Below are 17608 nucleotides of genomic sequence, written 5' to 3' on the forward strand. Positions count from 1 at the left end.
ATTGATATTTTCTATTGTCTTTTTAGTCCATTTCATTGGTCTCTGCTCTTTGTTATTTTTCTCCCCATATATTGTTCTCCTGTGCCTTAGATCCTGGTAGAGTTACAGAGTGAATGCTTTGTTTCTTACAGAAGTGCAGTCCTGGTGGGGAACACTGATGTGCATTTGGGGATTAGTAATGGAAGAATGCTGTGGGAATTTAGGGCAGGGGAAGTTTACTCTAAAATAGCATTGCCCAGGGAAGGCTTTATGAAGTGCACAGTATAGTGAATTAATTAGATTTTAAAGGATGTGGTATTCAGATGGAGCAAGAATAGTTCACTTTGTGGAAACTTACCTTTGCTTTTAAAAGGAAACCCAACTAAGTACCTAGGGTCACCATATGCCTTCTAAAAAATGTTAGTTATGGACTGTTGTGAGATACAGAACTTGGAGGAAATTTCTCTGCTCTTAAGAGGATGGAGGTGTTTCTTATCTTCTCCAGTAGTGTTTGGCTTATTCTTTCTCAGAAGATAAACTCAAAAGGAAAGAATCTCCTGAAATCTGTAGGTCATCACTATCATCGATATTTGGTTGGTTAGCATTCTGTTTTTTCCTTAATTGAACAGCAAAGAACACTAATTCAGAATTTTAAAAAGATGACCAAATTTTATGGACAAAAATAGCATTGGTGGTTATAAGTACTCAGATGAAATTAAAGGAGTTATCAGTCTTGCTTTGGGAAACAAGGTGACCGACCAACTTGTTTCAGAAAAACTACCTCTCCTCTTCCAGTGATTAGTTAATAAAATTATTCCTGACAGTGGCAGGCCAAGAAGCTCAGGCGGTTACATATTTAGAGACAGAGAACCCATTGTCCAAAGATCTCAGAAGAGCCTTTGCAAACACACAGAAGGGATTGAGAACAATTTGCATAAATCTCCCTGTGGATAGCGACATGGCTCCGGTATGAGGGTGGTTCCAGGAACCCCTCCTTGGCTGTATCATGGGGTGACGCTGTGCTTGGTGAGGATTCAGTCTCACGATGGTTTTTGCCAGCACGATTGGGTGATGGGACACTGAATAAGCCCACTGTTTGGTTCCACATAAGGACTCTTTTGTGTTGGCCTGGGGTAGTTATATTCAGGTTTGTCTTGCTTTTTCCCCCAACTGATGTTTTTGGACTTTGTGGGCTGGGGAATTAAGCACAACACCTATTCTGAGCTAATCTGTCAAATTTTGTTCTCAAAAGGTAACCGTAGCCCCTTGTATTTCTAGAACGTGGAGAATAATAGTCATACCTTTGGAGACTTCTGACTTCTTAAATTAAAAGTTGGGGAGAGGAGGAGACCTTGCTTGGCATGCCCAGATAACTAGGCATTCATGCCTGTCCCCAGCAGAACCGTGCGAAGTAATTACCTGTTTGTTAATAGGATTCGCCTTGTTCACCAACTTCTTTAAGAACTGTGTTCTCTTGCATGGTTAACAAACAAGTTGTACTTTAATATTTCCCTGTGGGGAGGGTATGGATCACTTTGGTGTGTAGTTTAAAAATGCCAGCTGGTTACAGATCTGTTTCAAGTTTTCTATTTTCCTGCTTATTTTTTTGGGAAAAAAAGATTACATTAAATATCACATATGAAGAGCTTTACTCATTTCTTGCACGGACTCTTATCAGTCTAGAAGCCACATAATGAGTCTAATTTAAAATCCAAGGAGTAGTTTATGCACTGGGGAAATTTGGTGATTTAAGTATAAAAATGAAATTCACTGATTTCTAACCTGGAGTTTATTTTCTTTTAGTCTACTAGCTTGATTTCTCAGCTTTGTTCTAATAATATAAACATTTTTATGTTTATTTATAGGTGGTTTTAACCAAGAGAGCAGATCCAGCTGAGCTTAAAACAATATTTTTGAAGGTCAGTATAAAGAAATCTATTTTGTTTGTTGTTTGATTTGTGTTCTCGAATTTTTAAAGATTATTTTCAAACAGCTTTTATTTCATTGTTATATAAAAAAATCCCAAAAGGTATCTTTACTTAAGACTTATGAAAGAGATCCATTACAATTACTTCTGTTTTTTGAAATGTATCAGAAACTTGTAGGTGATTGTTTGTGAGGGCAGTATGGTTTGCATTTTAATTTCTTTTCTCTCACTTGGGGTCAGATACTAGAAAGGAGTTGCTGGGGGATTTAGTATCACAACTCATTTACCTTTTGAGGATTCACTTCTGTGGTTTGCTGATCATGCTTTTTCTTCCTAAGAAGTTGAAAGCTCTTTGTAAACATTTCAGTAATCCTTCATCCATCCAGAGAGGACTGTCCTTGCTTCTCATTGGTAAAAGCCCTTCATTTTTACCATTATCGTCTTTTTATTGCAACTGTGGTGCCTGGTGAGGGGGCCCCAGTATAAATAATAGTACATATTAGATCACAACAGATACTGTATGTTTCCCATATATTTCCTTAGGTTTCTTATATTTCCCCTATTTTGGGACATTGGGCAGTGAATGAATGATATTCTAATAGAAAATTCTGCCTCAGGTCCCAGACACCAAATCACTTTTAATGTTATTTACCTGGAAACTTGATGTTCTGCTATGTACCAAATACATGGCTCAGAAAGTTACTAAATTTGTGAGGATCACTTTCCTCATCAAAATGCGATACTATTAAAAAATACTGAGAAATCAGAGAATTTGAATACTGACATGATTATCTGATATTAAGGAATTGTTATTGATTTTAGGTCAGATGATGGTATTCTGATTACAGGAGCAATTAAGAGTCTTTCTCTCGGGGTGCCTGGGTGGCTCAGTGGTGGGGCGCCTGGGTGGCTCAGTGGTTGAGTGTCTGCCTTTGGCTCAGGGCGTGATCCCGGGGTCCCAGGATTGAGTCCCGCATCAGGCTCTCTACATGGAGCCTGCTTCTCCTCCCTCTTCCTATGTCTCTGCCTTTCTATGTCTCTCATGAATAAATAAATAAAATCTTTTTTTTTTTAAAAAAGAGTCTTTTTCTCTTAGAGGTACACACTGAAGTATTTACAGATGAGATTATGGTGTCTTGAGATTTGCTTTTAAATAATCCAGTTTTGGGTGGGAGGGAAAATGCATGGTCTGTATGATGATAATTTTTGAAACTGGTAAATGGAACATGGAGTTTTTTACCCTGTTCTCTCTACTTTGTACATGTATGAACATCTTCTTAATAAGCTATAAAAATTTGTAAAGATTGAGTGAAAAAACTTGGATGAATATGCCCAGCACCTAATATGCCTTAGATACTGATTCAGGAAATGCTTGAAATTAAATAATTCTGACAGCCAGAGGCTTCAAAAGGAAATGGTTTAAAAAATGAGCAGGTTTGAGGGAGGGGGGGAGTGATAATTTGTTAGGAGGTTTGGGTTATAAGTAAGCAGAATTCTCTATAAATTTGGTTTTAGCCTGAAAGGACAGCACAGTAGAGAGCTTCTAAGGTGGAAAAGGATTCCAGACCATGAAAGTCCAAGGAACAGAAATGCTTTGTTTCTCACCTGGGGCCCACTGTGATTGAGATGAGGTGTGTGTGAGGGAACCATAGACATTTTTAGTATGTGTACTTAAGGTCTATAGTATAAAAACTCTTATAATATGATTCTAGAAGAGCACTTGCAGAGGATTGCCAGAGAGCCTAGAGAGATGGATAGAACTCATTAATTTGAGCACACTCATAAGCATTCTTTGAATTCAGGACCTTTCTGTTACTTCTGTTTTGATTGTAGGCATCCTTCTGACAGGAAGTGGGAACAACTCAGAGCATCTCAATAGATTGTGCATCTCGGATACCTGTTGGTCTTTTGGTGTGATCTAATGGAAAGGGTCCATCCAGGTAGAAGCTGTGTCCACCTTTTGAGGCCACATGGCAACTGGTAAAGTTAGGTTAAGATCCCACGTTGGAACAACCTGTCTTTTCCAGCTGCTCCATGTCAGTAGGAGGCAAGTGTCTACTGGAGACAAATTGGATTGGTCGGGTAGACCCAGGGAGGGTGGGAATTCTTTGCAGAATTCTGGAGAGCCATCCGTGAGATTTCTGTGTAAGTAAGCCTGAGGGTGGAATCTTTGGGACCTGATAGGGAAATGTTGTCTTCTCTTGGGGTGGTTAAGACTACACGGCTTGTGAGAGTGTGACTTGGAGGCCAAGAGGATGCTGGGGCCAGGCAGGGGGGTACCGTCCATAAAGAAAACAGTGATCAGCAGTTTCTGGAAGGGATTGTGAATCTGGCAGAGGTTTGGGTGATCTCATCAGGCCTGGGCAGTGTGGTACCCACACAAATCCACCTTGGCTCAGCATGTGGAGGATCTCTTGTTTACCATCTGCCACAGATGGTGTTGGGGCAGGAGAGTTGGGATGACGCCCACAGGGCTCTGCGAGGCACATCTCCTCTGTGGCTGGGCCTTTCAGTTAAGTGTGGATCAGCAGTTAGCCCTCTGTGAACCTGACTACTGATTTTGACTTTTTCCTGATTTTTCTTCATGATAAATATTGCAGCCTTCAGTCTGTTACACTAGTTAGAGAACTCTTCTGCAGCTTGGGGGAGGACCTTTGGAGCAGATGTACTGATAGCAGGGGTGTCAGCGACTGTGGAGGTCATAGAGCTGGTGCAACTGCTCCGGAGAGAGGAGGGAAGAGGGGTCCTGGAAGACTGAAGTGGGCCCAATTCTGGTTTATTTTATCCTTGAGAAGAGTTGAAATAAGTTGTTTTCTTCTTTTTTGGGGGTGTTGCTTACTCTATGTGAAGTAAAGTGTTGGGGATATAAAGATGCATAAATCATGGCTCCTGCCGTTTAGTATCTCACTGTGTGTAAGTGTAAGACAAACAAAAAAGCCATGATATCGTTGATGAGCATTATATGGTGTTAATTAGTGGGAAGATGATGTGGGGCTAATTACATTGTGCTAGCAAGGGTCATTACAGTTAGAGCTGGTGATGTTTGAGCTGGGCTTGACAGTGAGGAGGTACTTACCAGCTGGAGAAGGTAGAGGACAGTTGTGGGGCAGAGGAAGGCTTTTCTGAGCAGCGGCAGCAACAGGTGTGAAACAGAGGGCTATAAGAGTGCCTTGCAGGAGGTGACCTGGAGCTCAGGTCCTTGGGCAGTGCGCATGGATGGGATGTAGGGCTGGACTTGGTCTATGGCATTTATAGCCTGAGGAGGTTGAGTTTATTATGCAGCCCCTTCTGGTGCTAAGGGGCCGGTAACCTTTTGTGTGAACATGGAAGCTGAAGTCCAGGTATGGTCAGTTTTGTTTCTAACCTGAATGTTGACATGGTTTTTTTTTTCCCCCCTGCCTGACACTTTTGGTGCTGCTTTGTGTTAATTTGAGCAGGTGTACTGAGTGCTCACAGCTTAAATAAAACACCATGAAACTTTGTGGTGAGTGGTATGTACAAAACAGGTGTAAGCAGTGAACATGTTTTCAAGGAGTGCAGCTTTTATGCGGGAGACACGATTTACAGGCATGCAGCAGGTATGAAAGAATCTAGGTTCACCTATGGTGCCTGTGTGGTTAAAGCAAATGCCACAAGAAACAGCAGGAGCAGTCCCAGTGGTGGGGAGCCCTTTGAAGGCTCCTTGGAACCCTGGGCTGAGTGGAAACTGGAGAGTCAGGGAGGAGGACAGCTAGGTAGCTCCAGGGGAGAGGGCATGTCTGAGGGAAGGGCTGGAGATGTGTTTGGGAGTACACAGCTCTTCCAGGTTGAAGAATCCTGGCTCCTTCTTCAAATGAAATTCAGCTGTATGCCAGGGAGGCTGCCAAGCATTACAGGGTGTAGATGACAAAATTAGAAAGGTGATTGGGAGTTTGGCATGTCTGCTGAACAATAGGAAGCCTTTGAAGGTTTTCTGAGTAATCCAGTGACACTGGCAGGAGGAGTTTGACATTTGATTGGTGCAGCAGCACTATGAGTTAGGCAGCCTTGGGTATAATCCTGGTGTGTGGCCCTAAAGACTTGATTAGGATTGTGGCAGCAGGGGAAATGGAGAGTGGGCAAAGTTAAGACATTTTGAAGGACTGCTTAGTGAAAATGGTCTTGTCTGATGGATGGGAGGGAGCAGGGGATAAATATGACCACTGGATAGATAGGCTGGGTCAGAGACGTGCCAGTAATAAGAAGGGGGATACTGAGAAGGAAACCATTAGCTCAGGGCAGAGCAAAGGGGGTGATGTGTACTGTTTACAGGTTGAAGTAGCTGAATGCCTGTAGTGTAAGATGTAGGAGATGGGAAGACTGCATAAAGGGACTAGACAAGGGGAACAGGTCCTATTACAATTTATAATAGTACATAGTGAATTGCACTTGGGTGTTTTTTTTTTTTTTTCCCCCAACAAAACATAATAGCTGTATTCAGGATTTTTATTGACAAAATTAGAAAAACAATTTCTTTTTTGAAAACTTTTTTAAAATGAGAAGGTGGTTCATATTCATTGGCAAAAATTGAAAAAGCACAAGTATATAAAGAAAAGTAACGTGTGATTCTACCATATAGATATAATCTGTATCTATATATACATATGTATTTTATTTATATACCTTTCTCTCTGTTTCTATGTCTCTGTGTATGTATATAAACCTTTTTTTTTTTTCCTTAACAGGAGAAAGAATAATGTTTTATCCTGTAAACCCCCCCCCGCCATACACACACCTAATATGTTAGGAAAACCTTTTCCTGTAATTGGGGATATTTCTACAGTTTTATTGTTGTGTGCTATTCCCAAGTAGAGCTGTTTCTACCATAATTTATCTAGCTACTTCCTATTACTGGATGTTAGTTGTCTTTTCTGCATTGATAGTATAACAACACTATAATATACTCTTGAATCTGCATTTTTGCATATGGCATGCATTTGTTTCATCATATTAAAACTTAAAAAAAATTGCAAGGGAGAGAGAGTCTTCAGGACACTTGTAAAATCTAGTCCCAAAGAAGGAGGAAATACCATTTTAAAGATGCAGTAGCTGTGTAGTCCACTCCCTTGATAGAGACCCCTCCATTCACTGCTGCAAGGGCAGTGGAGCACTTTTGTCAGTACATACTTATTATGATCTGTCTCTGCCCATCAAATGAAGGAACAACCTTTGACATTTTATTATAATTACAAGGCAGACCATGCAGCCTTGGTGATGAGCTGGTTTTGCAAACTAAAGAAAACCGTGTTTTCTATGTTCAGATGAATATATTTTTAAGTTTAGAAAATTCTTTATCACCCCTGAAAAAATAGGGCAGAAAATATCTTGATTTTTTTAATGTGTAAACTATTGAGGTATAAATCAAGCATATAGATCTTAAATGTACAGCTCCATTAGTGTTCACAAAGTGAGCACATGTATGTAACCAGGGTCCCAAAAGCATCTGATGCCCCTTTTGGTAAGTATGCACCCCTCCTAAAGGTGACCAGTTGTTTGGTTTTCAACTTTATATAAATGGAATCCTACAATATGTTTTCTGGTGTCTTGTTTCTTTCACTCCTGCTTTAGTTGTTAAGATTCATCCATTGTGTGTGGTTGGTGTTAGTTTATTCTCCTTGCTGTGTTGTGTTCTGTTATGTGACTGTACCACGGTAGTTGATTTGTACATCGTACCATTGGTTGATGTTTGAGTTATTTTCCATCTTTCTGCTATTGAAGATAATGCTGCTGTAGATATTAAAATGCTAAAGCATGTTTTTTAGTCAAAAATATATACATATAAACACATATGTATCTATCCACACGTTTCTGTTAGAGACATAGTTATGATTGAAATTGCTGTGTCTGTGGTTATGTGCATGTTCAGTCAGAGATGTTGCCAAGCAGTTTTCTAAAGTGGTTTAATGGTTTACTCTCATAACACCAGTATATGAGAATTGCATTTGCTCCCTGTTTTTGCGAGTACTTGTTATTTCTTTTTAATTGTCCTGGGTATGGGTGAAGGGTATGGCATTGTAATTTAATTTTGCGCTTTCAGTGGGATTTTTTTTAGGGCTCAGCAGCATTACAGTGATTCTGAAGGTTACATGGGAGGAAAATCAAAGACCGATCATGGCCCAGGAAACTCCCAGGAAGGAAGTAGTACAATAATTTTAAACTTTCCTTCATTCGACAGATATTTATCAAACACATTTCATTCTCTGCCTGCCACCAGTCTGGGAACTAGAGGATGCTGTAGTGAGAACCACAGGAAAAAATCCTTTCCCTCTAGTTGTAGCAATTAAGATGCACGTCATCTTGCAAGAGTAGACAGGTCAGTTGGCAAGGACTCCTGCCGCAAGGATGACAAGAACTGTCAGCCCATCCTGTCATTCCTCCATGGAATTTGGGGGCAGCCTCAGAGGGGAGCCATTCGTTGCCAACTGATCAGAACCGGTGTTGAGGTTGGACTTACTTGCCCGCTGTTCCCTGATGATCGTATGATAGTTAACATGTAGTAAACATGACATCCTAAAGCCAGGGGAAGAAAGAATGATTTCATTTGTGCTCCTGGGACAACCAAGAGATTAAGTGGGAAAAATTAAAGTTGGAAGATCCTTACCTCAAACCACATAAAAAACTGATGTACTGATGTATTGAAACTTAAAACAACTTAAAAGCCAAGAGAGGGCAGCCCCTGTGGCTTAGCGGTTTAGCGCTGCCTCAGCCCAGGGCGTGATCCTGGAGACCTGGGATCTAGTCCCATGTCAGGCTCCCTGCATGGATCCTGCTTCTCCCTCTGCCTGTGTCTCTGCCTTTCTTTATTTCTGTGTCTCTCACGAATAAATAAATAAAAAATCTTAAAAAAAAAAAAAAAGCCGAGAGAAAATGTGGGTAAATATTAACATTGAGATGAGGAAGGCCTAACTTCTAGACTTAGAAGTAATGGAAGAAATTGCAAAGGAGTAAGAAAAAATACACTCAATTATCTACAAATATCAAACTAGGTAAATATTTGCAACAAATCTGATAGAGGGGGAAGAAGGCGCATTCACACACTGCTGATGGGAGTGTGAATTGGTACAATCTTTTCTGGAGAGAAGCATGATGAAGTATCAAGAACCTTCCAGTTCCTCTCCTTTGACTCAACAGTTTCTCTTCCAGGAGTCCAGCCTTTGAAGGTTGCCAGGAATTTGGACAATTGTTATATACAAGTCTCTGTTTACCTTAGCTTTATTTAAAAATATCCCAAACTAGAAGATAAACCTGAACCACCTACCTGTGGGAGAAGAATTAAACTGAGTTAATTAATTACTCTCTGCTACAAGCAAACATAGGTATAATTCTAAATCATAGGATCGCTATAATTAGCAACATACCCTTTGTGTTTCTTGTTTTGCCTCAGGAAAATCAAAATATAATTCTTTTATGTTTCCAAAAAGCCAATTCAGTGCTAACTGAAGAATAGTGGGATTCTTGGACCGTTTTTGAGCTTTTCTTTTGTACAATGCTAAAATATGTTAAACGAAAACTGATCATATAGAACATTTGTGAAGTGCTTTTTGTGTGTAGCATATGGTGCTTGATTATTTGTTTATTTCTAGCATCGACCTTAAGAAGCAGGTAATGTTATCCCTATTTTACAGGCGAGGAGCCAGAGGCTCAGAAAGCTATACTTTTATGTGAGGTCATATAGGTGGTTAGAGGTAGAAGCAGAGCTCAGTGCAGCCCAGGCCTGAGGGACTCCAGAGCTGGTTACTGTGTGTCTAAGCAAGAGTTTGTCCTGCATTGGAATTAAAATGTAGAAATAACAAGTGACCTTTAAAAATAATTTTAATGAGTGTCTGGGTGGCTCAGTCATTTAAGCATCTGCCTTCAGCTCAGGTCATGAACTCAGGGACCTGGGATTGAGCCCCACATTGGGCTCCTTGCTCAGCAGGAAGCCTGCTTCTCCCTCTTCCTCTGCCTGCTGCTCCCCTGCTTGTGCTCTCTCTGTCAAATAAATAAATCTTTAAAAAAAAAAAAAAGAAAGAAAACAGTTTTAATGGCCCACAGTTTATAGTCTGTGGCTGTTGAGGAAATGGAGATGCTGTTGCTGCACTTCACCTCCCCATGCTCCCCACATCACTGTGCCCCCCACCCCCATGTGGTTGCTGTTATCCATCTCACCTTGTTCTTCATGTAGCTCACAGTCTTCACCTGCCCACCCTCACATCACTTTTCTGTCCCCAGGATCAAGAGGTCCTCTCCTGCTGTATTAGGGTACTGTATGATCCCTTGGGCCCTGGGACTCCCTGGGACAGGAATGAACAGATTCCCACTTACAGAGGCTGGAATGTATCGCTAAAGGCAAGAGGAGTGCTGTGAAAAAGCATTGAGTGCTGCCTAATTCTCATTTGCCATTTCCCTCTAGGATGAAGAGAACACCAAGTAGAGCAGACTTTCATATCTTCTTCCATGAAATCCCCCAGGAAGCCATATAGTTAATAATTTGCATTCTGGCTTAGTCTCTTGGTCTTCCTTTCTTGCATTATTGGTGCCCTTGAAACAGGAATGGGGACCAAAGAATTAGAATATAAAATCATGGACGGAAACAACCTATTTTTTTTTTAAAGCTATATGCCCTTGCTAAAAACAGGATATAATTTGTCTTTTCAAATTTCCATAAACTAGGGCTTCTCAGTGTCAGTGCTATGACATTTAGGGCTGGATCACTCCAGGGGAGTTGGGGGTTGTCCTGACCTCTACCAACTGCATATTGGTAGCCTCCCTCCCCCTCAGGTTATGACAGTCATTTATCATCGGACACTGCCAGATGTCCCCACCATGGGGAAAAATGAAAACAAATGGAGGAAGAGCAGAGCTAGAGAAGCCCCTCCTACCCCTCCCCTCCATCCCCAGAAAGCAGGTAACATATAGAGAAGGTTGAGCCTCTTTAGTTATACTTGACTGTTAGAAAACGTTGATGTTTATAAGCTGAACAGTCAGGCTAAGCTGCCCCCAACTGAGAACCACTGGTATAAACATAAAACTTGGGAGACTTAACATATTTTTTTTTCCTATGAGGTCTTGGGAAGTAACTGTTCTTGAGACGAGTATATTATCATATCTGATGTTTTATCCTTTGCCTATTTTCAGCTTTTTCACATATTGATCTGATTATATACTTTTGAGGGTAAAATATCTTTTCTTTTTTTTCTTTAAACAGTATGCAAGCATTGAAAAAAATGGTGAGTTTTTTATGTCTCCCAATGACTTCGTCACACGATATTTGAACATTTTTGGAGAAAGCCAGCCCAATCCAAAGACTGTGGAGCTTTTAAGCGGCGTAGTGGATCAGACCAAAGATGGGTATGTTTGTTTATAATTATCTCATTTAATTTTTTTGTTTGAAATAGCTTTCTGTTGAAGTCACTGAACACATTCCCATCTCTTAACATATTCTCTATTAAAATTAATGCATTATTTTAGAAATGATGCCTTTAATATTTTCTTATCACAGTTGGGGATTTTATGTGTGTATTTTTTATTTATTTTTATTTTTTTTATTTTAGAGCACACTCGAGTGGTGGGAGGGGTAGAAGAAGGGGGAGAGAGAATCTCCAGCAGACTCTGTGCTGAGCACAGAGCCCCACATGGGGCTTGAACTCACGACCCTGAGATCATCACCTGAGCTGAAATCAGTAATCAGACACTTACCCGACTGAGATACCCAGGTGCCCCTCTGTGTGTATTTTTGATAGTCAAGAATAGTTTCAGAGACTTACTGTAGTTGATGAATGGTGTCAGATCTACTAGAGTGTTTGTACATATACTGGTATTTTTCAAGGAAACTATAACAATTGTGAGTAAATGTAAAATATAGCTCTACAAACATAACTTTTCTTTGATCTTTCCCTCTACTCAAATAACTCTTGAAGTCTTCCATATGATTAAATAGTATGAATCTAACAGATAGAATAATAGGATGATTCCAAATCACTAAGAAAGGCATTATACCCAAGCTGGAAGAGACAGATTGATACTTTGCAAATTTCCCCTGCCAGTGTTGTCACATTTTAAAAATGAGCTTTTCTTAAGCTGTTTTAAGATCGCAGTTGGCTTTAGCATTAAGTGTGGCATTTGGATCCCAAACTCTTGCTAATACAAATACCAATGTCTCTTAATAACCAAGTGCAATGTCCAAAAGCTCATCTTCTCTGTATTAACTATAGTAGACCCCGCCTTCTATCCTTGCCACCTGTCAGCACCCCCTTCCATAGATTGAAGTTACCTGGTATTCCTGAATAGTGTTCTCTAGTCCTGGGCCCTCCCTGTTTGTCACCTGTCTGATTTTTCCCACATGCACTGGGTTGAGATACAACCAAAGTAAAATTGGTTGATGTATTGCAAATGCTTTCGGTTTTTACCAGCACTAACCTTTTCTTATTTACGCACCCGTGATCCCATCTTGCATGGAAGTAACCTCCCCAAAATGAAGGTCTTGCAGCTTGGAGGGAGAGGGATGGATATTAGCAGTGATGCGTAACATCCTGGAGGATTTCTGGACTCTGCTTCCTCTCTTTATTCTAGTTGAGGTTATTTGGGCTATTTCTATTTTCTAGTCCCACACCGACATAGCATTCTTTGCCTGGTGGGAAACTGTGTGTAATATACGAGCAGGCCATCATCCTCTCACAGGGCCTCTCCAGGATGGTGCATGAAGAGGCTGATGTATATTTCACACTAGTCCATTGAAGCAAAAGCCACATCGAACATAGATTTATTCTAGTGGATGTATTTTTGGGGGGGAAAATATGGTTGCTTTCACACGCCTTGTGTTCAGGATTCATAGGAAGTGACCAAGCTCACACGCAACAAGAATGATTTGATTCAGGTTTAAATTAATTTTTTTCTTACTTGATAGTTCAAAGATTCTTTAAATTACAGAAACTTGGAAAGAGTATAATGAACACCTCCATATACTCTGCACCTCGATTAATTGTTAGCACATTTGTCACCTTTGTCTTTACTTTTTACACATGCATACTTTCTACATACAGTTATATGCATATACATCATTTTCTTTTTTGAACCATTTAATTGTAAATTTTAGATGTCATGATAGTTTAGCATTTATCTTCTAAGAATGAGAACATTCTCTTACATAACTACCATACCATTATCTTCCTTAGGAGAATTAACAGTGATGTGAGGTATATACTAATTAACAGTGATGTGAGGTATATACTAATTTCCAGTCCATATTCCAATAAACTGGATCTTTCTTCCTGCCTCCAACCTCAAATGGCTCATTGCTGTTTTGCTTTCTTTTTTAAATCTAGGATCCAAAGTTCTTATAGTTAGTTGTTATATCTCTTTTAATCTAGAATAGACCCTTGCCTTCTAATGTTTTTTTTTTTTCATGATATTGATGTTTAAAACCCAGGCCAGTTATTTTATTGAAGGTCCCATGTTCTGGACTCCTCTAATTGATTCTTCAGGCCTGGATTCATGTTAAAGGTTTGGTACTGGTTAGGAGAGCTTCTGTCCTACCTGTTGTACCTCCTCAGGAGGCATGTGGTCGCAGCATTGTTGATGGTAAATTTGATCACTTGGTTAAGGTGGTGTCCCTCAGATTGTATAGAAACCATTTTTGTTTATAATTAGTAAACAGATACTAGAGAGAATGTGCATATCCTGTCTCCTAGCAACTTTTCATCCACTAGTGTTAGCGCCTATGATGATCCTTTCTTGAGTCAGCTATTACATTGCGGTTTGAAAAGTGGTGATTTTTCTTTTTATTTTTTTAAAAGATTTTATTTATTTGAGAGAGAACATGAGTGGGGGTTGAGGGGCAGAGGGAGAGGGAGAAGCAGACTCCACTACTGAACAGGGAGCCAGTGCAGGGCTGGATCCCAGGACTCTGGGGTCATGACCTGAGCCAAAGGCAGATACTAGGCAACTGAGCCACCCAGGTGCCCTGAAAAGTGGTTATTTTGTAAAATTCTGTCATTTCTCCCATATTTATTATCTAGCATTCTTTGTTAAGGAAAAGCTTTCTTCCACCCCATTTTCTCTCTCTCTTTATATCAGTATAAATTCATGGAAGTTTTTATTTTAAATTCAGTGCATTATAATCGATTATTGTTATTCTCATAGATGCTCCAGTTGTTCCAGTGGGCAGGGAGAGTCCCTTCAGCCTAGCTCCTATGCCCTATGCCTCTGAGTGCTCCCTGTTTTAGGCAAGTAAGATGTTCCAGGCTCACTGTGTATATTTCCTGCTTCTAACCTAGAAATCACTCTTTTCTTCAAGAAGCCCTGGTTCTTTTAGTTGGGAATAATGCTTAGAAACCGAGAGCTGGGCACTGGCTTATCATTACTAGGTTATTACTACTTCTCTGGCTTCTCAGTGGAAAGAATGGAAAAGTATACTTGAAAAAATCTAAAGTTCCTAATGACATTTTCTGTTTAAATTTAATATGACAGGATTTTTTTCTTATATTTTGATCTCTTTCTCTCTTTTGGTGGACATTTTGGTTCCTCATTAAATTAATATATTTATGGGTATTAAGTTATATAATTGTAATACCTTCCATTGTTTTTTCCCCCTAACCCCACCCCATTAACATTATATGCTTTTCCTATTTATTTTTACACATACTCTACAGAAACAGTAGCCTTTGATTCATTATAGTGACATGACATACATTGTACATACATAACGTAATATATATATATTTTTCAAAAGCTTATAACAAATCTGAAATGCTGGCTCTGCTTTCCTGGTTGTGCACATGAGCTAGCGTGTGCTGTCAGTGATCAAGCAGTTTGCCAAGAGGTGCCCAAGCCTAGCTGTCTCCAAAGACTGTGGCCTTTCCATTGTTTCAGATTGCCTTTTTTCTCCTAATCTCATCATCCTCTTTAACTTGACATTTTCTTTCAGATTTTGTATTATCTTAAATCTCAGTGTTTTACTGTGACAGAGAAAATCTTAGATGGCCTCAATCTGTTGCCCTATGACTTTTTTCCCCCTTCGGTTGCAAAGACTTGTTTCTAAACGGAAAATAACCACCCATAATCTTTTCATCTTCACATGATTATTTAGAATTTTTTCAGTGTCTCCCATGATTTATTAGCCTGCATCGATATTTTCCACAATCAGAATGTATTTTAATTGCAGTTCTTTTATAAGCTTTTAGACTTTATCAACCAATTCTTGTATTTCCATACATGGTTCATATTAACAGCGTTAAATAGTGTCATCATTTTCTATGAAATTATGTGCCATACTTTATGAAATCATGCCCTTATAGAGTTACTTCAGTTTTTCTTTTGTTTCCAGTTTTCTTTTTGTTTAATTAATTCTTTTGAAAGAATTTAGAGGCATTCCTTGATGCAAGGGTAGAAATATTTTAAGTCTCACCATATGTATTGTGGTAATTCTTTCCAAAAGCACAGAGCAAGTTGAAGAACTTGTCCAAACTATTTAGGCTTTCTGAGCTACTAGCACTGGGCTGGTGTTTGAGCTGAGATGTGCCTAAGACCCAGGCCTATTCAGATGTTTGTGCACCATTTTCCCTAACCCTAACATGCAGCTCTTTGGTACTTCACAAATAAGCGTAACCATACATCTGTACTCAGTGTAAAACTGTGGATGCCTTCATTTCCTGTTCCTTTCCTTCTCTTTGGAAGCATAGCATTTATCAAGTTCACAAGTCACAGATCATCTTCCCAAATCAACTACTGTTCCTTGAAAAAATGACATGATGAAGCCATGTATTGGCCCATGGAAACACAACACATACACCAAACCAAGGGAAACCACTGGTGAGGGCTCCAGTTGCTGTCAAAGCTCTTTTTGAGCTTAATCACATTGCTTGGCTGGCCAGAGGAATTTTAGTGCATAATCTGATTAAAATTTGAAGAACTATTTGTAGATTGATAACTTTAGGATTTAAAAGTGGTGGCAGTTGTGCTGACCCAGATAACATGGTGAATTGAAATCTTCATTTCTTGGTAGATACTGGCTCACTAGTTGTGGTTTCTTAAGTGTATAGACCAGGTCCTACATATTTTCATCAATGTCTAGTCCAAAATCTGGCCTCTGTTTCACAGCAATTTGTTGACCAAATGTAGATAAATCTGCTAAGAAGTATTAACCACCACCCCCCTTAAGTTATGAGAGCCCAGGTGTGTTGAGGAATGGAAGTTCTAGTACAAATTCTAAGTTACTCACTGTAGTAGCTGAATAATGTCTACCTGAAGATAACAAGTCATAATCTCTAGAATTTGGAAATGTGACCTTATTAGGATAAAGTATCTTTGTAGATATGATTAAATCAGGGTTCTTGAAATGAGATTACCCTGACTCATCCATTCCTTAAATGCTCTCAGTCTCCTTATGAGAAGTAGGGAGAGATGTGACAAACTGTGGGGCCACCAGAGGCTGGAAGAGGCAAGGAGGGATCTTCCCCTAAAGAAATCTCCCTTTCAAGGGAGGGCAACCCTGTGCCACCTTGGTTCTGGACTTTTGGTCCCCAGAACTGTGATGGAGTGAATTTCTGTTGTGCTTAGTGACCAGTTTGTCATAGTTTGTTACAGTATAGTAGCTCCAAGAAACTCATACCCTACCATACCTATTTTTTCTGTGCTTTAGGAAGCCTGTAGTCACAACCAGCCTGATCCTGAATAGCCTAGTTTCCAGTAGTAACTTTTGGCCAGATCCTGACATTATCCAAGTAGAGACCCCTGCTGCAGGTTGTCTCTGTGAGGGCACAGCCACTTCCTAAAGGCCTCACTTCTGTGTGGGGTTGGGCTGAACTCTAGGCATAAAAGTTAAACACCTGTGCACTGCATGAACTTACCTGAACGGGATTCTGTTTTTGTGGAGCACTCTCGATTCTAATACATGTTTCATTGGGTAGTGACTTGGTCAGACTTCCATTCTATGAGCTTTGTGCTCATTTTCTGAAATGCAGAGGCTGGCATGCAAGGAGCATGAAAAGTACAGGACACAGTGATGGGAAAGGCAGGCCGTTGCCAGACTGTAGGAACTTGTACTTCATATTAAGGATTGGAGATCTTTACTCTGAGAGAAATGGAGAGCCATCAAAGGGTAATTTGAGTCTGGGGGGTAGGCACAGTTTGCCTATGTTATAACCTACTCAGTCTTTAATTTCACCTTTCCGTACCCCTCTTCTAATTGCCTGTTGTGTTTAGATTTCCTCAAATTGCACTGTTTTAATAGATTTAATAATGGATTTAATCAATTTTTAAAGTTCTTGAGAGAGATGAGAAGAAACTTGAAATGCCTGGTCCTGGAAACTTTTCATTTGGTGGGACTCATAGGTAAGGAGGAGAGCTTGTTGCAGCATTTGAGGAGAAAGGAGAGGAGGAATGCCAGGAGGAGGGGAAGGAAGGAGGGTCTCTAAAAACTTATAGGGCCCAAACCCTTTTACCTTAGCTAAACAGTCAGAATTCCCTGCTTGATGTTGGATTTGTTTTCTATGATTTTTGATGTGTGTTTTATATTTGTCGTCATTATGTTTTGTTTAAAATGGGAATGAAGCTTTCTTTGTATATCCAGCAATAATTTTTATACATTATTCACACAGCTGTAACCAAGAGCAAGTAAAAATAAATGTTGTGTAGGTCCTGTTAAGCTTTGCAAACATATTTCTGTTTGTTTATTATTAAGGAATATCTTGCTAGAGAGAGAGCTGG

At 39.8% G+C, this 17608-nt stretch overlaps 1 protein-coding gene across 3 annotated transcripts in view; it reads left to right on the forward strand.

Annotated features, from left to right (window-relative positions):
• SLC25A13 (solute carrier family 25 member 13) overlaps positions 1 to 17608 on the forward strand; it is a 185332-nt gene that overhangs the window by 27471 nt on the left and 140253 nt on the right. For 2 of the 3 annotated variants that reach the window (XM_072784069.1, XM_072784070.1), the window contains exons 2-3: positions 1845 to 1898; positions 11112 to 11254. In XM_072784069.1, coding sequence (XP_072640170.1) covers positions 1845 to 1898; positions 11112 to 11254 — 197 coding nt within the window. Of the gene's footprint in view, positions 1 to 1844; positions 1899 to 11111; positions 11255 to 17608 lie in introns of those variants that run through there. The other variant, XM_072784071.1, reaches the window with a different exon arrangement.

This window comes from Canis lupus, chromosome 18 (genome assembly GCF_048164855.1).
Source record: "Canis lupus baileyi chromosome 18, mCanLup2.hap1, whole genome shotgun sequence".
Lineage (NCBI taxonomy): Eukaryota > Metazoa > Chordata > Mammalia > Carnivora > Canidae > Canis > Canis lupus.